Consider the following 25,712-nt stretch of genomic DNA (forward strand, 5'->3'; position numbering starts at 1 on the left):
TTAATGCATCTAGAAAAAGACTAGTATATCAAATTGTATATGAAAAGCTACCTTAATTATTCATACCTGGTAAGGATAGGTACCATGTCTTGCCCACTGCCATGTTCTTTTTCCCATTGTTCCAACAAGGTAGTGAGCTCAGCTTTGGAGTCCACATGTACTGCTACTGTAGTCATGGCTTGGCCTAAGGAAGCCAAAACAACAATAAATAACACAGACAAATAAACCTGGTATACTTCCAACAAAAGGAAAAGTGAGGAGGAGTTAGAGAATGGGCAACCAAGAGAAATAATTTTAAAACCAAGGGAAACTTAATCCTTCAGCCCTTCAGATAGTTTTATTTGTGGTACAGTAGGGTAAACTCTGTGTTAACTATCATGTTTAAGTCTTCTGACTTTTCTCAGCCAGTTTCCTCAATTTTTGGCAAATGAGACAGGGGACTGGACCCAACAAAGTGTGTGAGTGTGAGGTGTGTCTGTTCTATGTAACCTAAGATAGCCTCAAACTCTCCACATGTAGTCCAGGCTGGCCTCAAACTCACAATCCTACCTCAGCCTTCCAAGTACTGGGATTACAGATATGTATGATGCTATCCATCAAATGTTTCTTAACCCTTTTTTTCCCCCCCTTTAGGCCTTTCTAAGAACCCCACTGAAAATCAGACAACACCCATGGGTCTCTTTCTTATATCCAGTCATATAACACCCACAAAAACTTCTCAAGTCTAGACCTCTGAAGTCCAAAATTGAAGTTATTTTCTTTTAATACTACATGTAACAGGCACTACTCTACAAAAGATAGATATGTTCCTGTTCAAGGAGTAAAGTGGATATTGTTTCCAGCAGGAAAGATGCAAACAACAGTCCTTCAGGGCTGCCAACCTCAAACACAAATGAATTTCTTAAAAGGAATAAGGCTGGAAAACAGGTATAAAGGTTGCTGGGTTGACTAGGAAACCCAGAAATATACAAGCTGGGATGGCCTTTGGAGAAACGAAATAGAATGACCACATGGGAGAATTTTATGAGGCATCCCAAGAGGAGTGCTGTAAATGAGACACAAATATTTAGGTGGTTGATATAGCATAGTCTTTTCTGCCAGGTAGTCATTAGGATCAAAAGTCAGATCCTGTCTTTCAAAGTGTGTATTTTCATAGAAATAGCAACCATTCTATAAAAACTTCCATATCAGAAGGAATTACTAGCTGATGTAAAATAGATTTTTGTGGGAGGGGAGGGGAATAAAAAAAGCAGATTGGTCTGAAAATGTAGCCCTAAATTCAAACCTCAGTACTAGCACGCACATGCACACGCACGCACTCTCTCTCTCTCTCTCTCTCTCACACACACACAAAAAGGAGTGCAAAAGTTCACTGTAAGCAAACAATCAGCCGGGTGCCAGTGGCTCACTCCTGTAATCCTGGCTACTCAGGATGCTGACATCTGAGGACTGTGGTTCAAAGCCAGCCCAGGCAGGAAAGTCCGTGAGACTCTCCAATAAATTACGCAGAAAAAGCCACAAGTTGCACTGTGGCTCAACTGGAAGAGTGCTAGCTACCTTGTGCAAAAAGAAGGTCGAGGATAGGTGCTGAGTTTAAGTCTCAGGACTGGCACAAAAAAGAAAGACTGCATAGTCTTCTGAAAACTTAAAATAACATATCTATAGTAATAAATATGTAAACATTAATTTTTTTATCTAGGCATCAGTGACTCACACCTGTAATCCTAGCTACTCAAGAGGCTGAGATCTAAGGATTGTAGTTTGAAGCCAGAATGGGAAGAAAATTCCCCAAGATTCTTATTTCCAATTAACCACTCAAAAGTCAGGAGTGGTGCTGTGGCTCAAGTGGTAGAGTGTTAACCTTGACCACAAAGAAGCTCTCAGATAGCGCCCAGGCCCTGTGTTCAAGCCCCATAACCAGCAACAACAACATAAATTTAACACTCAATAAACTAAGCTCAGCTGGGAATGTGGCTTAGTGGTAGAGCGCTTGCCTGGCATGCATGAAGCACTAGGTTTGACTCCTCAGTACCACAGAAACAGAAAAAGCTGGAAGTGGCTCAAATGGTAGAGTGCTAGTCTTGAGCCAGTGCCCAGGCCATGAGTTCAAGCCCCAGGATTGGAAAATAATAAACAAAAATGAGAAGAGAATGTCCACAAAAAGGTAAAGGATAAGAACCTAAAACTGGCCAGGCACCAATGGCTCACGCCTGTAAGCCTGTAATCCGGAGATAGCAACTTGAGAATCAACAGTTCACAGCCAGCCTGAGAAAGAAAGTTCATAGGACTCTTATCTCCAATCAACCAGGAAAAAAAACAAAAAAAAAAAAAACACCCAACAACAAGAAAGTGGAGGTGTGGCTAAAGTATTAGAACACCAGCCTTGAGTGAAAACGCTAAGGCTCTGATATCAAGTCCCAGTACCAGCACACACAAAAAAGTAAAAACTATTAAAGCTAATAAGCAAATTCAACAAAGTTACAGGGTAATCACTTGTCTAATGCTATCAATCGACAATCAGAATTGTATTTTTGTGACAAGGTCTGGTTATATAGTCCAAACTGAACTTGAACTCATGATCCTTCTGAGCCTCCCAAAAGCTGGAGTCACCGGCATTTACCATAAACTAAGCTTCAATTTCATTCACCAGCGCACCAAAAAGAATACTTAGAAATAAATGAAACAAAAAGGTACAGGACTTACCCACTGACAACTACAAAACATTTCTGAAATAAAGACAACCTAAATAAATGAAAAGACAATTTGTGTTCACAAAGTAGAAGATTTAGTATTAAGAAAATAACTTCTGGGTTTTGATGTCCAAGAATGTGTAAAAGTTTTATAGTCTTAAGCTCTTACACTTAGCGTTTTAATCCATTCTGAGTTCATCTTTACATATAGTATGTGATACTGATCTACTTCATTCTTTTGATTGAGGTTATCCAAATATTTCAGCAGCACTGGTTAGAAACCTTTTATTTTCACTATTGGGTCCTACCACCAACAGTGTATACTGATTAGCCATAAGTGTGAGAGCTTATTCCTGGACTTTCAGTTTTACTGTATTTTTCTGTATATATTGATCCTTATACCAATAACATTGTTTTGCTTAGTTTTGTGGTAGGTTTTGAAATCAGAACTGTGCTTTATCCAACTGTGCCTATTTTCTCAAGACTAGTGTAGCTATTTACAGCTCCTTGTAATTATATACTAATTTTATCTTTCTCAGTGCTAAGGACTGAACCCAAGACCTTGACTATATTAGGCAAGTGCTCTACCACTGAGGTACATACCCAGCCCTAGTTTCCATTTCTGGGGAAAAGATCGTTGGAAGATCCATAGATAGCACTAGCTATAAGCAAAAAAGCTAAGCCAAGAGCGTGAGTCCTGGAGTACAAGCCCCACCACAAGGAGAAAGAGAGACAGAGAGAGAAGAAAGGAAGGAAGGAAGGAAGGAAGGAAGGAAGAAGGAAGGAAGGAAGGAAGGAAGGAAGGAAGGAAGGAAGGAAGGAAGGAAGGAAGGAAGGAAGGAAGAAGGAAGGAAGGAAGGAAGGAGGAAGGAAGGAAGGAAGGAAGGAAGGAAGGAAGGAAGGAAAGAGGGAAGGGGATTCTGATTTTAGGGGGAAAACTTTCAGCCTTTTTTTTTTTTTTGGTCGGTGTGGGGCCTGAACTCTGTGCCTGGGCCCTGTCCCTCAGTTCTTCAGCTCAAGGCTAGCACTCTTACTACTTAAGCCACAGCACCACTTTGGGCTTTTTCTGCTTATGTGGTGCTGAGGAATCAAACCCAGGGCCTCATGCATGCAAGGCAAGCACTCTACCACTGAGCCACCTTCCCAGCCACTCAGCCTTCTTATCATGGAGGAATGAACTGGAGATATAGCAGAGGTCCAGGTTCTACCAACACCATAAAAAACAAAACTGGAAAAAGTTGAGGTTGTTATTTTTTTATTGCACCAACTCTCAAAAATATATTATCCAGTAAGAAAAACAAAGTGCAAAACTTTGTGCATAACATGCTACCTATTGTGAATTTTAAAAGTTGCTGATACAGGGGCTGGGAATGTGGCTTAGTGGTAGATTGCTTGCCTAGCATGAATGAAGCCCTGGGTTTGGTTCCTCAGTACCACATACACAGATGAGGACAGAAGTAACACTGCAGCTCAAGTGGTAAGGTTAGTACATAATGATTGCAAAAAGAAAGAAAGAAAGAGAGAGAGAGGAAGGAAGGAAGGAAAGAAACAAAGAAAGAAAGGGAGGAGGGAGGGAGGGGAAAGGAAAGGAAAGGAAAGGAGCAGAGCTGGGCGCTGATGGCTCATGCCTATAATCCAAGCTGAGTTACTCAGGAGGCTGAGTTCTGAAGATCACAGTTCAAAGGCAGCCCCAGCAAGAAAGTCCATGACACTCTATCTCCAATAAACCACCAGAAAACCACAAGTGGCGCTGTGGGTCAAATGATAGAGTGCTCACCTTGAGCTGAAGAGCTGAGGGACAGCGCCCAGACCCAGAGTTCAAGCCCCACAACTGACAGAAAAAAAAAAAAAAAGTTATTGAGTTTGTTCACACACTCCGGTAATACCAGCACTCAGTAGCCTGGGTAATGTTAACACCCTGGAGTAGGTGTTAATGTTTTCTTTTTTTTTTTTTTTTTTTTTTAAAAAAGCTGGCTCCTAGCTACTCAGGAGGCTGGCATCTGAGGAACGCTGTTGGAAGCCAGCCCAGCTCCAGTGATGAACCACCAGAAAACCTGGAGCAAAAAGATGCTTAGGGACAGTGCCCAGGCCCTGGGTTCAAGCCCCAGGACTGGCAAAAAAAAAAAAAAAAGGAAACATTCTTACAGATTACTAGGGTTGTAACTTTCCTAATAAATTTTTGTTTCTGTCCTAGATTTTTTTTGTTTTTGTTTTTTGTTTTTGGTCAGTTGTGGGACTTGAACTCAGGGAACTGGGCACTGTCCAAGTCATGGGGCTTGAACTCTGTGCCTAGGTGCTGTCCCTCAGCTCTTCAGCTCAAGGTGAGTGCTCTACCACTTGAGCCACAGCACCACTTCCGGCTTTTTCTGTGTATGTGCTACTGAGGAATGGAACCCAGGGCTTCATGTATGCTAGGCAAGCACTCTATCACTAAGCCACATTCCCCGTTTCCTTATTTTAAAGGGGGTGGGGCATGTGAAAAGATGGTAGAATCAGTGATAGAATCTATGATAGACTCTAAGCCAATCTCCATACAAGACTAAAAATGAAAATTCCAATTTTAGAGCTTCAAGTAAACATACTTAATACCTGACATCATAACTTTATTACTTTCCACAACTATCTTCTCCACCAAATCAACTCACTTGGTAATATAAACCAACTCCAATCACTACATGTTGGTTCATTCATTCTACCACAGTTCCTCCTGTATTAAGTTTAACAATTAGAGTAGAAAGTAAAAACACTATGCTAACTAAACTATCCCTGAAATGTTGAGTACATAATGATTTCCCTATTCTCAACATCCAAAAATATACCACCACGCGAGAATGCCTAATGAAGAATTACTACATGCAAAACCCAAATCTTGACATCAAGCAAAAAATAGACTAAGTTCCTATTAAAGTCGCACACGCTTAGATAAACCTTAGAAGCAAACCAGTAAACTGGAAAACGGAAGCTCTAGATGACATCAGTAAACCTCTCGTTGGATGCACTAGCAAAGCGCTGGAACAGAAGGACACTTGCTACATGTAAACGGAGTCAATCATGCGGACGGATTAAAAGGCTTCGGGGTCTGGGCCATGCGTGTGTGGGTGGGTGACTGCAAAACTACTTCCTCAATACACTAGATGACCAGAAGAAGAACACTACCACTGCAATAAAGAGGAAGTAGACTGTCCAGGAAAAAAGACGGAGTTCAGACTGCTGACATCCCGACTGGAAACTATACTGCTCTCCCTCCTCCAGCCCCCCCCACCGACCCAAACCAGGGCCGGGGGAAGCTGGGCGGGGCAACCTAGGCTTTGACTCCGGGTTGTTTTAACCAACGCACACCCCCCCCCCCCCGGCTCCTCCTCCTCCATTCCCAAATCCGCCGTAGTGGAGGGCGGAGTGCCCAGAAAGCTCCGCCCCGTCGCCCAGTCCCTGGGCCAGGCGCATGCAGGGAGGTGGTGGCACGAGGCGGGCCCGAAGGGAGGGAGGGAGGGAGGGAGCGAGCGAGGGAGGGAGGGAGGGAGGGGAAAGCCCGCCCAGGTGACTTGAGGCTAGAGGCGGAGACACCGACGGGGAAGGGGGTCCACACGGTGCACGGCGGGAAGATGGAGACTCCCCGCCCTCCCTCTCTCTCTCTCCACTCCCCCCTCCCCGCTTCCCGCCCCCCCCTCCACCCGCGACGCCCAACAAGTACGGAACGGAGAGCTGAGAGGAAAGGCGGGTTAGCAAGAGAAATGAAAGTCGCCTCTCCTCCAAGGAGGGGCGGGCGGGTGGCGGGGGGGGGGGGGGGGGTTCCCCACAACTCCGGGCGGAAGTTACTCACGGTAAGCTTCTTTTGGCTGGGGGGGGGGGTGGAGGCGCGGGGGGGGGGGTGGAGGCGCGGGGGGGGGGGGTGGAGGCGCGGGGGGGGGGTGGGAATGGAGAGACACTGAGGCCCCGCCCCCCCCCCCGGGCCCAGGTATCCGGAGGAGAAGTCCTGTCAGGCCGTCCAGGCCCAGCCGCCCCGGTTGGCCCCCACCCGCTCCCTCCCCACCCCACCCCACCCCCGGCCTGGTCCCCGCCGGTGGCCCGAGCAGGTGCCGCCCCTCCCCCAGCCCGGCGCCCACTCTCCCGCCCGGCCAGCCCCGCGTCCTGCCTCCTCGCCGGCTCCTTCCTCTCCCTCCCCGCCAGAGCCGTCTCCCTCCTTTTCCCGCTCACCTTCACCAGCGGCTCCACCGCTTCCCCCCCCCCCCCCGGACCCCGCCAGCGGCCACAGTTCACACACACCCCGCTTTCAGGTCCCGCACTCTCCCTCTCTCTCTCACACACACAGCGCGACCACGGCTCCAGAGCGGCCCACATATTATGCGTCACTCGCCAGGGCCTACGTACCTTCGTGAGCGCGCGCGCGCGCGCCTGCGCGCAGGCGCGCCCGCCTTGGCGCAAGGATGGCGGCCAAGAGAGAAAGCCAGCGCCGAGGGGAGGGGAGGGGAGGGAGAGGGCGGAGAAAAATAATAAATAAATAGAGCCCCGGGGATGCCTGGGAAGTGAAGTTCCGTATGCTGATTGGCTTATACTCTCCGCGTCCCTGCGCGTGGACTCCTGGGATATGTAGTTTTCCCCTCTAGGAACGGGGAACTGCTGTGTGTTTATTGGCTGCTTGGGAAGGCGGAAGCGAAAAGTGAGGGACTCCATGACTCAAAGCCGACTGATAACTTTCTCAGTACTTTATTCTGACTGTGTGTCAACCAGAGGACGTTCTGTGGTGGTCTATTTGTCCCATCCTCCCTAGAATACACCTGGATCAGAGGAAGTATTCCCACAAGCATATCAGAGACCAAATTACTCATTAAACAGAATTCACTGTTTTGTTTTTCTTTGTCTTTCCATTCAAGATGTCATCTGTTATAGACTGGCAGGTATTCTATGTGAAGGCAGAGAATTAGAAGTCCAAGACTCACAGATGAATTCAGGAGGTTTTAAGTTCCGTCTTTTTTTTTTTTTTTAGATAGTAAATGATGTGCTGAATATCACCAACCAGTGAGCAAGAAAAGCAGAAGACTGACTCACCCAAGAATCCTTTGTGGGGACATTGAAGATTTAAAATAAAACAAAAAACAAAACACCGCAGGTGAGTAGGATGTTCCTTCACTTTACCACCTGATGTAACTTCTTATCTGTCTTGAAGCCTGCACGTTTCTGTTCATTTCTATGGGGTGCTCACTGCCATTATTTGCAGAAGACCAGACACAAGCCTGTTACCATGATCAGATTCTACAACTCACTTCATAAGAAGCCTGAGTGCTCAGTCTCTTTATTCTATTCCCCATGGATTTTCATTGTCCTCTTTCTTGAGAGATCTTCCTCCTTAAAGTAAAACTTAAGAGAAGCAGCTGTGCACGGCGCAAGTTCTAGAATGTGTGATGGCAGTTCATCAATGTGTCAACTTTCCACAATCCCTTCTCCTGTGACATAAAACACTTAACCTCTGTTTATCTGGTCCTTTCCTGTAACAATAATGAGTTATTGCTGTTTACTTTGACTTGACAGCTTATTTGCCTCTGACCCAAGTATTTTAGTCACAACCCCTCTTGTTCATTGTCACCACTACCCCCACAGGATAGGCATGAGAGTTATGAATCCTTAGAGTTGGACCAAAAAATGAAGTCCAAGCCAGGTGTGGTGGTGCATGCCTATAATGCCGGCACTTAGGAGGCTGAGACAGAAGGATTGATTGCTGGTTTTAGGCCAGCTTGGTCTATAATAGTGAGACCTTGTCTCAAAAAGAGAGAGAAAGAAATTGGAATTTTCCTGCTGGGAACAAAATGAGTAGGAAGAGAATGCTCAAGCCTTTAGGTATCTTCTCTGTGTTTAGAGTCTAGCCATCTAGAATAGAAGTCACTCCAAAGTCCTCCACTGCCTAAAGCCTTTTGAAGTGCTCTTAAAGGAAATCAGAGCAGGAGTCACTGCCTCAGCCTGTCACCAGATGGCACTGCTTCTCTTTGGAAGCCTACCCAGGGCCCCCATGTAGGTGATAGGAGTTGGGGCACCAGGGAGGCCTCAGGAATCAAAGCCGGAGACACACTGCCTTTCCACAGCAACTCCCTTAAGAATCTCCATCATATAACTCCTGCAGCCCTCTCTCCCTGTCAAAATCCCACACACAGCCACACACACCTAGGGAAGGGGAAGGGACAACACTCAGCTTTCCCTGTTGCCCATACATCCCAGGTGAGTTCATTAACACATTTCACAAGACAAGCACATGGCAGATACAGAGACACACACATCTGTACCTTAGATATCAATCCTCACAGCCAACACTCACTTTTAAGCATGCATAAAAGATAGGTACGGGGGGGGGGGGGGGGGGGGGCTGGGAAGGTGGCTCAGTGGTAGAGCGCTTGCCTTGCATGCATGAGGCCCTGGGTTGGATTCCTCAGCACCACATAAGCAGAAAAAGCTGGAAGTGGTGCTGTGGCTCAAGTGGTAGAGCGCTAGCCTTGGGCTGAAGAGCTGAGGGACAGTGCCCAGGCCCAGAGTTCAGGCCCCATGACCAGCAAAAAAGAGAAAGAGAGAGAAATTTCTTGGCCTCATGATAGAGTATCTCTGGAATCTATCCTACCATATGCACTCTATTCTTTCCTCTCTTGTGGTATAACCTGAGAAAGAAACTGCCCCCATTTGAAAAGGTGAGCTGTCATACTTTCAGGGCTTTCCAGAAGCAGAAAAAGGATGAATGGCCAAGCCCTGACCCCCCAGAACTTTGCCTCAGATTTCTTTGGGAAGACACAACAATGGAGTTGGCATTGGATAATGTCTTCACTGACCTTGCCTTCAAACTCCCAAAAGCCTCTGGGGTTTTGGCATTGTCTATTTGCAGTTACATTTCTACAGAATTTGGAGATCTCTGACCTGACCCCATTTGGAGGTACTCTGAGAACTACTGGGCAGATTTTAATGAAGATGCCAGTCAGATCAAGTTTCTCATTTCATCAGTTATTTCACTTTGAAAGATCCCAGAGAAGAATAGGTTTGCCTAATAGGAAGTGGCTGGTTTAAAGTCCCTCCCTCTCCATTCAGTGATCCAGCACCACTAGCACCTGGAGTAACCACTTCCTGCTCCTCTACAAGCCTGGTTGCCATGGGCCTGGACCTCTGAGATAGTGTCTGGAGTACTCACATAGGCCTAGAAACCAAAGCTATCAAGGAGAGGCATTTCTAGGTACAGAGGGTATCCTGGGCTCTTACCGTTGAGCAGCTATTCTGCATTCCCTTAGAGCTGGGAGTGAAACTCTATGGAAAGTCACATGATGTTCCTGAGAGGAGCCTCCTGCACCTAGCTCCTGCTCCACCAGGTCCAGACTAGTCATAAAATAGGTTTTTGTGAAGTCACAAAGCTGGCTGCCTCCCCACAGGCCCAGAACTACCAGGACAACCAGTTAGTATTGGGCAGGACTTGTTATGATCACTGATAGAAAAGGGAGTTTATTTTGGAGATGGAGTACTAGTAGGAGAAGGGAGAGTAAAAGGGGAAGGGGAAGGAAGGTGAATGTTGAAATTGCCTGGGGAAAGGGGGCACTGAATGACGGAGGGGTGGGTGAGTGAGACCAAGATACACTGTATGCATTTATGTGGACGTGTCAAAATAAAACTCCCTATCCATCTAATCGATGCTAATAAAGGAAGATTTTTCTAAAAGAATATCATTGCCAGGTGCCAATGAACCACTAGAAAATGGGAAATGGCGTTGTGGCTCAAGTGGTAGAGTGCTAGCCTTGAGCTGAAGAGCTCAGGCCCAGAGTTCAAGCCTCACAACTGGCCAAAAAAAAAAATCTATAGCATTTTCTCCTCTCTCTCTCTCTCTCTCTCTCTCTCTCTCCCTCCCTCCCTCCCTCTCTCTCCCTCTCTCTCTCTCTCTCTCTCTCTCTCTCTCTCTCTCTCTCTCTCTCTCTCTCTCATGCCTGTCCTAGGGCTTGAACTCAGGGCCTAGGAAACTGTCCCTGAGCTTTTGTGCTCTAAGCCCAGCACTTTACCACTTGACCTACGGCTCCACTTCTGGCTTTTTTTGGGGGGGGGGGGGAGGGGGAGGAGTCCTTAATTGGCGATGAGTCTCATGGACTTTCCTGCTCTGTCTGACTTTGAACAGTGAACCTCAAATCTCAGCCTCCTGAGTCACTAGGATATTTGGGAGGTGATAGATGGGACCAGGTTGGTAAAGGTGAGAGGGGATGTGTTTGTGGGAAATGTATCTCATCCTGGCCTTTCCGGTTCCGGCTCCATTCTGCTTCCTGATTGCTGTACGTGGAACAGCTCTGGCCTAGCTACAACGGGCCAGTACTTCCCAAGTCAAGAGCTAAAATCCAGTCCTGGATTCCAGGACTGGAGCAAAGTCTGACTAAACACACCTTTGGTATTACAGATAAAAAGATGATTGGCAATCTCAGTGTCGAAGGTGTGGCTACCCTGAGGCTGAAGATTACAGAAGACACCCCTCTACCCCTAAGGCTACAAAGGAGGAAAAGAGGCACAGGGCCTGACAACTGTGGCTCCTGCTTGTGGCATCCTCTCTGCTCTGGAGGCTGAGATCTGAGGATCACAGTTTGAAGCCAACCTGGGTAGAGAAGTCCAAGAAACTCTAACCTCCAATTAATTATCCAAAAGCCAGAAGTGGAGCTGTTACTAGAGCACTAACCTTGAGCACAAAAGCTCAGGGATAGAACCCAGGCTCAGTTCTAGTCCTGGGACTGGCAAAAAAAAAAAAAAGACACTGGTTGTCCAAATAACATTTTTGTGTTTACGCTGAAACTTTAGCAGTTGCATATGAACTTTGATACAAAAAAAGATTGTAGCATAGTGGTATACCCCTGTGATCCCAGCACTCCAAAGGCTGAGTCAGGATTGTGAGTTGAAGGCTAACCTATAGAGACCTTATCTTGAAAATAAATAAATATTATATGGAAGAGTGAAACATTTGTGTGAAATTCATAAGTTGGCCACTCTGTGACCCTAAATGTAGACTATAGACTTTGGAGTAATAGTGCTGTGTGGATGGAGACTCACCAATTGTAACAAATGTATCAGAGCCAGGGAGAGGGTATAGTCAAACTCAGAATGGAGTTTGCTCAGCATCTGCATTTTGATCCCCAGAACCACTTGCCTGTAAAAAGATACTTTCTTTTGTACTTGTCCTGGGCTTGAACTCAAAGAATCTGAGTGCTGCTCCTGAGCTGTTTTGCTCAAGGCTAGGACTCTTAACATTAGAGCTACATCTCCACTTTCAGCTTTCTGGTGGTTTACTGGAGATAATTGTCTTACAGAGACTGGGTGCTGGGGGCTCATGCCTGTAGTCCTAGCTACTCAGGAGATCTCTGAGGATTACGGTTCGAAGCCAGCCTGGGCAAGAAAGTCAGTGAGACTCATCACCACTGAACCACCAGAAAACTGGAAGTGGTGCTGTGGTTCAAGGTAGAGTGCTAGCCTTAAACAAAAGCAGCTCAGGGACAGTGCCCAGGCCCTGAGTTCAAGCCCCACTACTGGCCAAAAAAAAAAAAAAGAGTCTCATTATACTACCTAATCTGGCTTCAAACTGCTGAGTTCCAGTGATCCTCTAATCCCAACCTTCCAAGTAGCTGTGACTAGAAAAGCATATCCCAAGCCAGGCACCGGTGGCTCACATCTGTAATCCTAGCTACTCAGGAGGCTGAGATCTGAGAATCACAGTTCCTGGGCAGGAAAAGCCATGAATCCCTTATCTCCAATTAACCACCAGGAAACCAGAGGTGGTACTGTGGCTCAAGTGGTAGAGTGCTCACCTTGGGCTGAAGAGCTTTAGGGACAACGCCCAGGCCCAGAGTTCAAGCCCCATAACTAAAAAAGAAAGAAAGAAAGAAAAAATCATATCCCACTATGGCTGCTCCCTCCCCACATTTCTGTCCCATAGTTCCCTCTCAGCTGCATTCTATGGAAGGGAGAAGGTAAAACACCGCTTACACACACACACACACACACACACACACACACACACACACACACACACACACACACAGCCTTTATCTCAGTGTGCTGAAGCATCAGAGGTTTTGTCACGAGGTCAGCCACAGGGCTTAACTCGTTATTCAGCAAGCCAGTCCTGACAATGACAGATGCTTGTTGGAGCCAGAACTCTTCACTCAACCCAGACCTCTGACAGGAACTGAGTTACTACTTTGTGCCAGATCCTAGGTTCAGCCTTCAGAATGTTCTCTCCAGCAAGTGGGAGAAGGGAGGAAGATGAAGAGTTCAAAGCCAGCCGGGCTACATAGTGAAACAGCATTCTTTGAAGAGTCCTAGGAGGTAGGCATCATGCTCCGTTTCAACAGTAAGGTGAAGCTCAGAGAACTTAACACATCCAAGACCATTCAGCCAGAACAAAAGTCCAAAGCCTTTCCTCCCCCCCCCCCAAAAAAAATATATGCATTTGGAAGGGCTTGGGGGTGGGGGATAGGGTTGTGGCTGAATAGTAGAGTAGCTCAGCAAGGGTGGCTCAGACTGAAATCTGAGGATCACGGTTCAAAGCCAGCCCAGGCAGGAAAGTCCGTGAGACTCTTGTTTCCAATAAACCACTCAGAAAACCAGACGTGGTACTGTGGCTTCACTGGTGGAGCACTACAAATGTGAGCCAACAGTGCTAGATTTTAAGCCTTTTTTTCTTTTTAAATAAAGAACCCTTCTTTGGGAGGTTAAGTGAATTGCCCAAGGTCATACAGTAGGAGAGAAGCATTGGTCCCTCCCTACTATTCATTCCTGAAAATCCTTTCATTGCTTAGAGGGTGTTACTGAGTCTCCTAGACAGCCTAAAATTCTCTCCTGATCTTTGAACCCCAGAAGACTATTCCTTCAGAAAAACTATCTACTGGAAGGTCTCCTCCCTCATTGAAATCTCTGAAAAAAGCACCAAACAGCAGTCACTTACTGAAGTAAATGCACCTACTTTCTCTTGTGTAACCAATACTTGCTGTAAATTGGTAGCTCTAGCTTCAAAATCTGGTTCTACCAGAATTTCATTTATAACAATTCAACCTCTCTTAATTTATTTAGTATTGGACTTGAACTCAGGACCTGGACTCTGTTTCCCTTAGCTTTTTCACCAAAAGCTGGTACTTTACCACCTGAGCCACAACTCTATTTCTGGCTTTTTGCCGGTTAGTTGGAGATAAGAATCTCATGGACTTTCCTGCCAAGTCTGGCTTCAAACCACAATCCTCAGATCTCAGCCTATCGAATAGCTAGCTGATTTTCTGTGTGGGGGGGGGGGGGAGAGAGAGAAAGAGAGAGAGAGAGACTGTGTTACTGATAATTTAGGGCCTAGAATCTTATTACTTGAACCATACATAGACACTTTTGCTTTAGTTATTTGGGGGATAGGGTCTTACATATTTAGGCTGGCCAGCACTTCAATTTTCCTAAAATATGCAGTTCCTATCTGTGGCTTTTACAACTTCAGAGATTGGTGAATATACACGTGATCCTCAGTTGAGCAATTCTTAAAACCTTAGGAACTGGCTTGGGGTTGATAAGATGGGTGGGACCTATCCCAAATCCAGGTTTTCCTTTTGCCAACAAACCTTTCTTTCTTCTTTCTTTTTTTTGTCCAGTGCTGGGGATTGAACTCAAGGAGCCTGGGCTCTGTCCCTGAGCTTCTTTTACTCAGAGCTAGCACTCTACCACTTGAGCAACAGTGCCATTTCTGGCTTTTTCTGTGTATGTGGTACTGAGGAATCAAACCTAGGGCTTCATGCATGCTAGACAAGCACTCTACCACTAAGCCACATTCACAGCACCTTTTTCTTTTCTTTCTCTCCTCTTCCCTCCCTCCATCCCTCCCCTTTCTTTCTTCCTTTCTTTCTTTCTCTTTTCTTCTGGGGATTGAACCCAGGACATTGCACTTGGTAGCCAACACTGCCACTGAGCTACATCCCAATCCATCTACTTATAAAAATTTCCAAGTTTTTTTTTTTTATCATGTTAAAGAAGACAGATTTAGATAGCCCCTCCTATATCTTTTTTTTTTTTTGGTAGGTCGTGGGGCTTGAACTCTGGGCCTGGGTGCTGTCCCTCAGCTCTTCAGCTCAAGGCGAGCGCTCTACCACTTGAGCCACAGCACCACTTCCGGTTTTCTAGTGGTTTATTGGAGATAGGAGTCTCACGGTCTCTCCTGCCCGGGCTGGCTTTGAACCTTGATCCTCAGATCTCAGCCTCCTGAGTAGCTAGGATTACAGGCGTGAGCCACCAGCGCCCCGGCTTCCTATATCTTCTAATCTTACAATTTACCACCCAGAAGTAATTGTGAAGAGAGAGGAGCTTTTCATGGTGTGTGTGTGTGTGTGTGTGTGTGTGTGTGTGTGTGTGTGTGTGTGTGTGTACTGAGACTTGAACTCAGGACCTGGGCACTGTCTGGGCTTCTTTTGCCCAAGTCTCTCCACCACTGAAGTCACAGCTCCACTTCTGGCTTTTTTTTTTTTTTTTTTAGTCTCTTGAACTTTCCTGCTCGGGCTACCTCCAATCCACAACCCTCAGATCTCAACCTCTCGCCGGCTCCCCGCCCTAGGCTCTTTCTTATCTCGGGAAGAACTTCCAGGGGCCAGGAGAGAGGATCTTCTAAACCAGTGTATCCACAGCGGAACTGTCCTCTCGGGGACACGTGGTTTCCATCCGGAAGTGCGTCCGCACGGACCAGGAGGCGGGGCGGGGGGGAACGCTTTCTAGCGCGGACCTCCAGCGGAGGCTGTTAGCGCCGCCGCCGGAGAAGACCGACGCTGGGCTTAGCCAGCCTGCCTGAGGCGTCCGGGGCCTGGCTGGCGGCTTTCCCGCCTCCGCCGCCGTCGGGGCCTCCGCCGCCGCCTCCGACGTCATCCAGGTGGGCGCGGCGGAACGCGCGGGCCCTCGGTCCTGCGGGGGCCGGTGCGGCCCGGATCGGGGGAACGGAAGGTGAGAGGAGCCGGTGCCGGCCCCTTGTCTCTCCTCCCCGCCCCCCCCACCGCACACACACGCGCGCACACACACACACACGCACACGCACAGGGCCGCAGGGACCCCGCAACCATGGGGACCCGGCCCGGGCCCCCCCCCTCTGGGGTGCATCGGACTTAGGGCAGCAAGATGCGGGGAAGGGGGGGGGGTGTCTGGGGTACTTGGGCCTTCAGGGGCTTTGGTTCTGATCTGGAAAGCTCTAGTGGTCGGTGGGTTGCGGGAGGGGGGGGGAGGGACGGGGGGGGGTGGGGGGTGTCTTAGCCTCGACCTCGGTGTGAAGGGGGTTAGGGGCGGGGGGGGGGGTGTGGGGGGTGTGTGTGTGGAAAGCTTACAGATTGAAGGACTTAGGAGCCCGGGAAGGGAGTCCGAGCGGCCCCCAGAATTCTCAAGTTGTCCGTGAGCTCTCGGCGCTTTTCATAACAACGGGCACCCCAGAGCTTGATCCTGAAGCGGGGATTGGAGTGGGGTGCGTGGGGGCGGGGGGGGGGAGTGGGAGACTGGGGTTGGGAATTGGCGAGGCCTCCTCTGGGTGCCTGGTCCCAAGTCCGTCCGCTCCCCCTTCCCCACCCCACCCCCCCTTACTAAGCACACACACACACACACACACGAATTTGTCAAACTAAGGTGAGGGGTGGGGATGGGGGTGTGGGGGGGGAGGGAGGTCGGACTTGGTTGGGGAAAAGAAAGCTGGAAAGAGAGTTTGAGCAATTCCCTGAAAGTCTCTTTAGGTGTGACGAGTTCGCAGGTAGCCCGCAAAGCGCGTCGATTCCCCCGCACCGTGAAGTAGCAGCGTGCAGGGGATTTAGTGTTGGCTGTGTCAGGCCGGTGTGGGAGTTGTGATTTTTCGGGGGGGGGGAGGATTTTTAGAAGAGGGTTTTTGGGGTGGCCCGGTGAGGTTAGAACAAAAGAAAAAAAATCAGTTCTCGGTGGGTTGTCGAAGTGCCCATCTGGGACGTGAACTTGGTGGAGTGGGCTTCTTAATAGAAGAGTGACCTCTTCCTGCGGGGGAGTGGGTGACTCAGAATTCCTGTCGTTGGCTGGCAGATTTTAGCTAACTATTTGTGCCTGGACTTTTGAGGGAGATGAGGCTCTTGGAAGAGGTGGGGAGGGGGGGGGGGAGCTGCTTGTTCCTGAGTGGCAGATAAGGTGGACCCTTCTTTGTGTGTGTGTGTGTGCGCGCGCCAGTGGTTGTCATGAACAACATTTTAAGAAAGGAACGTCTTCAGATTCAAAGCTTTCTTTCTTTTTATTTTTTTCTTTCCTCCCTTGTTTTTGAATTGTGACTCATACGTTCTTTTTAGCACTGTGGCTACTGTTTGTATTGGTAGGCAAACTTAGACACTGTAATTATATATATATATATTATATATATATATATTCTAGAGGTGTCCTGTCCAATTCTTACAAATCTAAAGTAATTTTAAAAGGCTTCAGTAGTTTGCCTGCCATTGTTTTAATGAGTGTGACTCCAGAGAACAGTGTGAGAATTTTTTTTTATATCAGTTTTAGATTGTTGAATACCAGGCAGTGATTAAATCAGATCTATTAAAACTTAGTGACTGCCGGGCGCTGGTGGCTCACGCCTGTAATCCTAGCTACTCAGGAGGCTGAGATCTGAGAATCGCGGTTCAAAGCCAGCCCGGGCAGGAGAGACCGTGAGACTCCTATCTCCAATAAACCACCAGAAAACCGGAAGTGGCACTGTGGCTCAAGTGGTAGAGCGCTGCTGGCCTTGAGCTGAAGAGCTGAGGGACAGCGCCCAGGCCCAGAGTTCAAGCCCCACGACCGACAAAAAATAAAAAATAAAAATAAAACTTAGTGACTGTCATCTCTGCCTCCCTGTTATCTCAAGGGACATTATGATCACTAAGTGTCACTCAGCTCCAGTGAACTTGGTCTGTACAAACTGTCATCTTTGACAACTGGAAGCCTTGAAAAGCAGTGTGCAAACTCCCAATTCAGCTGCGTGCCACAACCCTGTGTATATTATTCAGGCAAAAGTTGCTGTGCTATGAAATTAAAGGGAAACCCACATGAAAAAAACCAATGTCAGAATCATTGTATCTCTTGAGTTTACTTAGAATTTATTTTAGGTGTTTAGGAAGTACTGCCTAACTGGAGACTATTACACATTTTCTGGTGAGATGGGAGGTAATTTCTTAATTTACTTGTACTAATATTCTAGTTATTTTAGGGATTCTTTTCCCTTTAAGCTTTACACACTATTTCTCTCCAGAGATTTTTCTCTTTTAAAAGTTTTCTACCTTAAGTCATTTCGTTTTGCTTTTCAAAGTCCAGGGTTTGAATTCAGGGCTTCATGCTTGCAAGGAAAGTGCTCTACCACTTGAGCCACAGCATCACTTCTGGTTTTCTGATGGTTCATTGGACATAAGAGCCTCACAGACTTTCCTCCCTCGCTGGCTTTGAACTGCGATCCTCAGATCACAGCCTCCTGAGTAGCTGGGACTACAGGTGTGAGCCACTGGCGCCCGGCTGCTCCAGTCCTTTTTGCTCTACTTGTTTTTGAGATTACGTCTCACTTGATGACCCCACCCAGCCTGGGGTTTATGCTTCCTGCTGTAGCTTTTTGTCATTGAGTGGGGGGTATGGGGCTGTCTCATGAACTTATTTTTTTCCTCAGGCTGGGCTGGAACCTTGATTCTCCTTATCTCAGTTTCTCACTTAGCTTGGGTGGTAGGTATATGCTACCATATTGATATATTGATTGAAAAGAGGATATCAAAAAAAATTTTTTTTTTTTGCCCAGGGTAGCCTTAAGCCACGATTCTCTCACTCTCTGCTTCCCAAGTAGCTAGGATTGTCAGTGTATGAGACACTACTGTTCAGTGTTATTGGGATTTGAGCTGGGACTTTGTACTTGCTAGGAAGTTGCTTTACCACTTGAGCTACACCTCCAGTCCCATTGCTTCTTTCTTAAACTTGTATGTGTTGCCTTATGCCAAGTACTGTTAGGTCTCTTGTTAATGGTGATATTTTTGACATTTTAATCCTGCATAGTTTTGAGGTAGCCATATACCTGTGAAGGAAAGTGATACATGCATAGCACACTTTAAGTAAAGCCATTAAGTATGCTCATTTTGATGAGTGACAATTGCTTATCTTCACATTTCCAGGTAAAGAGCTGGTTTTTATTGATACCGTATTGTTTTGTAGAATTTCATTTAATAAATCTGTTAAGTATCTAAATTCTGTTTGTAGAAAACCACAGGGTAAGGGAGGGAATATCTTGATTATATGTGTGCTTCAGTGAGCAGTGATTTACAAATAATATGGATGTGTTCAGGTTTTTTTTTGGAGGGAGGACTGGTACTAGGACTTGAACTCAGGGTCTTGCTCTCACTTGGCTTTTTTGCTCAAGGCTGGCACTCTACCACTTGAGCCACACCTCTACTTCCATCATTTTGTTTTTTATCTGGGATATCGGTTTGGGCAAAGAAAGTAAAAACTGGTTCATGTGTTGCTTTTAAGACAAAATGATTACTAGAAAGTGGTTTTAAGTGCTTCTTTGTGTCTGTGTTTCTGTGTGTGTATGTGCGCGTGCGCTCAGGCATGCACTTGTGCCTGTTCTGGGACTTGAACTCAAATTCTTATCCTCAAGGCTAGCACTCTTATCACTTGAGCCACAAAACACTTTCAGCTTTTTCTGAGTAGTTTATTGGAGATAAGAGTCTCACAACAGGGCTGGGAAGGTGGCGCAGTGGTAGGGTGTTTGCCTTGCATGCATTAGGCCCTGGGTTTGATTCCTCAGCACCACATAAGCAGAAAAAGCCAGAAGTGGCGCTGTGGCTCAAGTGGCAGAGTACTAGCCTTGAGCTGAAGAGCTGAGGGACAGCACCCAGGGTTCAGGCCCCACTACTGACAAAAAAAAAAAAAAAAGTCTCACAACAGACTTCCAGACTGATCTAGCTTCAAACCACGATCCTCAGATAGCAGCCTCCTGAGTAGCTAGGATTATAGGCATGAGCCACCAGCACCCGGCTTTTGACTGCTTCTTAGTCAAATGGGTCAGCTTCAAAAAAATCTGGAAAGGGCTGGGAATATAGCTTAGTGGTAGAGTGCTTGCCTAGCCTGCATGAAGCCCTGGGTTTGATCCCTCATTATCACAGAAACTGAAAAATCCCAAAGTGGTGCTGTGGCTCAAGTGGTAGAGTGCTAGCCTTGAGCAAAAAAAGCTCAGGGACGGTGCCCAGGCACTGAGTTCAAGACCCATGACTGGCTAAAATAAAAAACAAACAAAAAAAAATCTTTGAAAGACATAGGGGGTTAGAAAAAATCTGTGAGTTTGATACACATGTGGAACTGTCACAGTGAAGCCTCTCATAGAAGAATTGCCTTGTTCAGTGGAAAGAGCGTGGTCTTTGCGCTTAATCTACTTTTGCCTTTCACCTTTTCTGTTTTCCTTCCTTCCTTCCTTCCTTCCTTCCTTCCTTCCTTCCTTCCTTCCTTCCTTCCTTTTTCTTTCTCTTTCACTCTCTCTTTTGGAGGAAGTTTTGCACTATATAGTCTAGGCCAGCCTTGAACTCTTGGTCTTCCTTTGCCTCCAGAGTGCTGGGATTATAAGCTTCGTTACCACATCTGGTCCATTTTGCTCAGATTTTGTCTCTGTGGGTAGGCTCTGAGCTTTTTTTTTTCTTTTCTTTTCTTCCCCCATCTATAAAAGGGTTTAGTGTACCTTTTTTTTTTGTAGGTTGTAGTGAGGACTGGGTATGAGGGCCTAGTTCTTTGTGAACAGTTATTACTGGCTATTAATTTATTATTAGTGTGTATTACTATACAAAGGCCACTATTCTCTAAGGTTCTAATAGTAGGAATGTAGTTGGGTGCTATGTAGAGATGAGGGGATTTGATTTCCTTGTCTAGTGAGAAGTTTACCTGTGCAACCTGCATCTGCTACCACCTAGGTGGGTTAATTCTTTCTTAACTTTCTTTCTTTCTTTCTTTCTTTCTTTTTCTTTCTGCCTCCTTCCTTCCTTCCTTCCTTCCTTCCTTCCTTCCTTCCTTCCTTCCTTCCTTCCTTCCTTCCTTCCTTCTTCCCTCCCTCCCTTCCTTCCTTCCTTCCTTTCTCTTTCTTTCTTTCTTTCTTTCTTTCTTTCTTTCTTTCTTTCTTTCTTTCTTTCTTTCTTTCTTTCTTTCTTTCTTTTTCTTTCTTTCTTTCTCGTTGGTCATGGGGCTTGAACTCTGGGCCTGGGCACTATCCTTCCAGTTTTCTGGTGGTTCACTGGAGATAAGAGTCTCACAGACTTTCCTTACCTGGGCTGGCTTTGAACTGGTTCCGCAAATCTCAGCCTCCTAAGTAGCTAGGATTACAGGCATGAGCCACTAGTGCCTAGCTAGGTGGGTTAGTAGTTTTTGTTTTGTTTTGTCGGTCATCGGGCTTGAACTCTGGGCCTGAGCACTGTCCCTTAGCTTTTCAGTTCAAGGTGAGCACTCTACCACTTGAGCCACAGCACCACTTCTGGTTTTCTGGTGGTTCATTAGAGATGAGTCTCACAGACTTTTCCTGCCCATGCTCATGCTGGCTTTGAACCATGATCCTTAGATCTCAGCCTCCTGAGTACTAGGATTACAGGTGTGTCTGTCTTTGGGCACAGTGAACATTCCCAGTGACATAGCATTGTATTATGGCAGGCAGCTTTGTGTTCTGTGAGATGAAGACATCTCTCTAGCCAGGCACCAGTGGCTCACATTTGTGATCCTAGTTACTCAGGAGGCTGAGATCTAAGGATTGTGGTTTGAAGCCAGCCCAGGGAAAAAAGTCCCCATGAGACTCTTATTTCCCATTAATCACTCAAAAAACAGAAGTGGCACTTGTGGCTCAAGTGGCAGAACACTAGCCTTGAGCACAAAGAGGCTCAATTTCAGTGCTCAGATCCTGAGTTCAAGCCTTATGACTGACCCACCCCCCCAAAAAAAACATTTCTGTAGTTCTGATGGCATTAGAGACCTAATCCAGGAGAAATTGGTTGTTTCTTTTCTTCTTTTCTCTATTTTGTTTGTTTATTATGCTGGGCCTGGACTTGAACTCAGGACCTAGGCACTATCCCTGAGCTTTTTTGCTCAAGGCTAGTGCCCTACCACTCTGAGCCACAGCTCTACTTCTGACATTCTTTCTTGGTAGTGAATTGGAAATCGGAGTCTTTGGGGCTTTCCTGCCCAGATCTCGGCCTCCTGAGTAGCTAGGATTGCAGGCATATGCCACCAGTGCCCCGCTATCTGAATGTAGTGAGAACAACCAAAACTAGGTCTTTGACCTCCCTCTACTGTCATTCCCAGCCCCTCTGTTCAAACTGGAAGAAACCTAGAAGTTGGAGGGCTGGGAAGGTGGCTCAGTGGTAGAGCGCTTGCCTTGCATGCATGAGGTTTTGGGTTCTATTCCTCAGCACCACAGAAGCAAAAAAAGCTGGAAGTGGCGCTGTGGCTCAAGTGGTAGAGTGCTACCCTTGAGCTGAAGAGCTGAAGGATAGCGCCCAGGCCCGGCCCAGAGTTCAGGCCCCATGACGGAACGAAAGAGAGAGAGAGAGAGAAAGAGAAAGAGAACTTGGACTGAGGAGTTAGAGTTCAAAGTCAGGATTAAATTCTAAGACTCTTTAGTTAGGTATAATCAGGGAAGGTCACTTACCTCTTTAAACTTTCGATTCCTTATCTGTGTAATAAGGACATTACCTTCTGAAAATAGGATGTTATCTTGAAGATGCCTGGAGAAAATAGATAAGCCACTTAGCCATTGTCTCTTTCCGTCTAGAGCCCTCCCTAGGTGACAGGTGCCTGGCTGCGGGAAAGTGAGCAGAGTTCTCCTTGTGAGGTCTCCAATTGGCTATTGAAGTCTTACTAGTTTACCTTCTTAAATTCTACCGTTCTTTTCTTTCTTCTCATTACCACCATTATAGCTGAAATTCTTATTACCTTCTGCCCTAAACAGCTGCTTCTCTCTGATCTTTTAAAATTATTTTTAATGGTTACTATAAAGATGATGAGGGATTACAGTTATATAAATCAGGTAATGAGTAGATTTCTTTTTGGACGATGTCACCCTTTCCCTCGTTCTCTCTCAGATGTTCCTTCCCTTCCCCACCCACAAGTTGTATAGTTCATTTTCCACATGGTGTCTGCTGTGTGTATCTGATCCTCTCTCTGCCCACAGCCACCAGGCTACTACTACTACTACTTCCTCCTCCTCTTCTTCTTCTTCCTCCTCCTCCTCCTCCTCCTCCTCTTCCTCCTCCTTCTCCTCCTCCTCTTCCTCCTCCTCCTCTTCTTCTTCTTCTTTTTGTCGGTTATAGGGCTTGAACTCTGGGCCTGGGCGCTGTCCTGTGCTCTTCAGCTCAAAGCGAGCTCTCTACCACTTGAGCCACAGCGCCACTTCTGGTTTTCTGGTGGTTTATTGGAGTCTCAGGGACTTTCCTGCCCGGGCTGGCTTTGAACTGAGATCCCGAGGTCTCAGCCTCCTGAGTAGCTAAGATGACAGGCATGAGCCACTGATGTCTGGCCAGATTTCCCCTTTTTTTTTTTTTTCTTTTTTCTTTTGTCAGTCATGGGGCCTGAACTCTGAGCCTGGGTGCTGTCCCTCAGCTCTTCAGCTCAAGGCTAGCGCTCTACCACTTGAGCCACAGAGCACCACTTCTGGCTTTTTCTGCTTATGTGGTGCTGTGGAATCGAACCCAGGGCCTCACACATGCAAGGCAAGCACTCTACCACTGAGCCACCTTCCCAGTCCCAGGGTTCTTTTTTAAAATGAAAATTTAGATTATGCCATTTTCCTGTTTGAGATTCTACAGTGTCTCCCAATGGGAGCAGAGGGTCCTAGGGAAGATTTTTGTGGAGACAGACATGATAAGAACTCAGCACGTCTCAGTGGTATAATTGTTATGCCTGCCAAAGTTGTAGACAGACAGTGGTGTTAAGTGCCACATATTTGCCAATCTTTGCTTAGGACAAAGTTCAGATTCCTTTGCAAGTCCCCAGGACACTGCATGATCAAGATCTGGCCTATCTACTTTTCATCGCTTACAGTCTCTTCATTTGCTCCCTCTTCCCAGCCATTTAACTGAATGACTCCATCTTTCTCTTTTTTAAGGAGCTCTGTTGTTTCTTCTTTTCTCTTTTTTTTTTTTTTTTTTTTTTTGGGTCCGGTCATGGGGCCTGAACTCTGGGCCTGGGTGCTGTCCCTCGGCTCTTCAGCTCAATGCTAACGCTCTACCACTTGAGCCACAGCACCACTTCTAGCTTTTTTCTTAGGTGGTGCTGAGGAATTGAACCCAGGGCCTCAGGCATGCAAGGCAAGCGCTCTACCACTGAGCCACCTTCCCATCCCCTGGTTGTGGGTCTTGAACTTGGACCTAGGCGCTGTCCCTGAGCTCTTCAGTTCAAGGTGAGCACTCTACCACTTGAGCCATAGTACCACTTCCGGTTTTTTGGTGGTTAATTGGAGGTTAGAGTTTCATGGACTTTCCTGCCCAGACTGGCTTTGAACTGCGATCCTCAGATCTCAGCCTCCTAGGTAGCTAGAATGACAGGTGTGAGCCACTAGTGCCTGGCTGAGCTTTTTTTTGGTCAGTCATGGGCCTGAATTCTGGGCCTGAGCGCTGTCCCTCAGCTCTTCAGCTCAAGACTAGCTAGCTGAGCTTTTTCTTAATGCAAGAATTACAAGGGCTGGGAAGGTGGGCTCAGTGGTAGAGTGCTTGCCTTGCATGCATGAGGTCCTAGGTTCGAATCCTCAGCACCACATGAGCAGCAAAAGCTGGAAATGGTGCTATGGCTCAAATGGTAGAGCATTAGCCTTGAGCTGAAGAGCTGAGGGACAGGGCCCAGGCCCAGAGTTCAGGCCCCACGACTGACCCAAAAAAAAAAAAAAAATGGTGCTCTACCAATTGAACCACAGCTACACTCCCAGCTTTTTGCTAGTTACTTGGAGATAAGAGTTTCATGGACTTTCCTGCCCAGGTTGGCTTTGAACTGCAATCCTCAGTTCTCAGCCTCCTGAGTAGTTAGGATGACAGGCATGAACCACCAGCACCTAGCTAAGGATCTCTTGACAATATGGTCCTTGTGTGAACTATTTTAGCCTTTATACTTTCCATTTGCGGTAATGAAGTTTGGCCTTGTCTCCATTGGATATATTGAAGGGTGGGGTGGTGGTAGGATATGTATGGTGGGTATGTATACACACACATAGGTTAGTTTTCTGTCTTTCATATTATTTTCTACCTCCAGAAATGGGGTTTTCCTGCAACAGAGGGTTTTCCTCTTAGTTGCAACATCTGTAGCTTGGGCTTTACCCAAACTGCATATACTTTTCTCCAGAGAAACTATAGCAGTATTAGTTTGAGAAAAACAAAACAAAAAACTTTTTTCCCCCTTGCTTCACTGTGTTGGCTCTAGGTCAAGTATGCACTTTGCTGCCAAACTTATTTTTTGCTGATATTCAGATGTTGCTCTTGTCCCCAGTATTTATGTCCAATGTTAAACTTACAGGGAAGGTTTATATAACTGATTCAAAGTGCTTCGAATCCTATGCTCCCTTATTTCTACAATGCCGACAAGGGGTGTGAGGAGGAAAAGATGGAGAGGGGGGAGATACATAGCATCCTAGACGTAGCCCCCAGAGCCAAACAGAGGTTGCAGTAACTTGGCTCATAAGGTGACAGTGACATTTGTAATCTAAATAGATTGCATAAGTCTCCTTAGAAGATTCTCAGAACTAGGTCACATCCTCACCTAGAAGGGCAAGCTGGTGAGTCCAATTCGCCTGCTTGTAGAATGCCATTTGTTTATGACCCTGGTGCTGTCTAGAGCCTTCCAGAGACAGCCCACGTGAGATTTACCCAGTGCCTGCTGGGCTCAGGGGAACAGGGAAAGACATCCACCCCTTAGCCAGAGACCAACCAGCCTGTCTGCCTTGGGGATGCTTTGGGAGGCTTAATTAGCCTTTTTAACCTGAAGTCATTGTGTCTGAAAGGAGAGGATGTGTGTACCACCTTGTAGTATTTTATTTTATTTTATTTTTTTTGTTGGTCA

General features: G+C 46.7%; 2 protein-coding genes and 1 long non-coding RNA gene across 5 annotated transcripts in view; 2 read left to right on the forward strand and 1 right to left on the reverse strand.

Annotated features, from left to right (window-relative positions):
• Positions 1–7,022, reverse strand: part of Dcaf1 (DDB1 and CUL4 associated factor 1) — a 55,591-nt gene extending 48,569 nt beyond the window's left edge. The window contains exons 1-2 of one of the 2 annotated variants that reach the window (XM_042665857.1): positions 6,954–7,022; positions 67–184 (exon numbers count right to left, since the gene is read on the reverse strand). In XM_042665857.1, coding sequence (XP_042521791.1) covers positions 67–176 — 110 coding nt within the window. In that variant the 5' untranslated portion in view covers positions 177–184; positions 6,954–7,022. Of the gene's footprint in view, positions 1–66; positions 185–6,884 lie in introns of both variants that reach the window. The other variant, XM_042665855.1, reaches the window with a different exon arrangement.
• LOC122095561 lies at positions 6,449–11,308 on the forward strand. Of its 2 annotated transcripts, none has more exons than XR_006145176.1 (3): positions 6,449–6,511; positions 7,675–7,797; positions 11,089–11,308. It is a non-coding gene; the product is annotated as an uncharacterized LOC122095561 (long non-coding RNA). The 2 variants fall into 2 exon arrangements; XR_006145175.1 differs by lacking the exon at positions 6,449–6,511 and adding an exon at positions 7,251–7,585.
• Positions 11,309–15,521: 4,213 nt separating this feature from the next.
• Positions 15,522–25,712, forward strand: part of Rad54l2 (RAD54 like 2) — a 63,122-nt gene continuing 52,931 nt past the window's right edge. The window contains exon 1 of the mRNA XM_042665936.1: positions 15,522–15,635. The gene's annotated coding sequence lies outside the window, so the exon portion shown is untranslated. The remainder of the gene's footprint in view (positions 15,636–25,712) is intronic.

Source organism: Dipodomys spectabilis, unplaced genomic scaffold, assembly GCF_019054845.1.
Source record: "Dipodomys spectabilis isolate Male_0828 unplaced genomic scaffold, ASM1905484v1 ptg000360l, whole genome shotgun sequence".
In the NCBI taxonomy this organism is placed as follows: Eukaryota; Metazoa; Chordata; class Mammalia; order Rodentia; family Heteromyidae; genus Dipodomys; species Dipodomys spectabilis.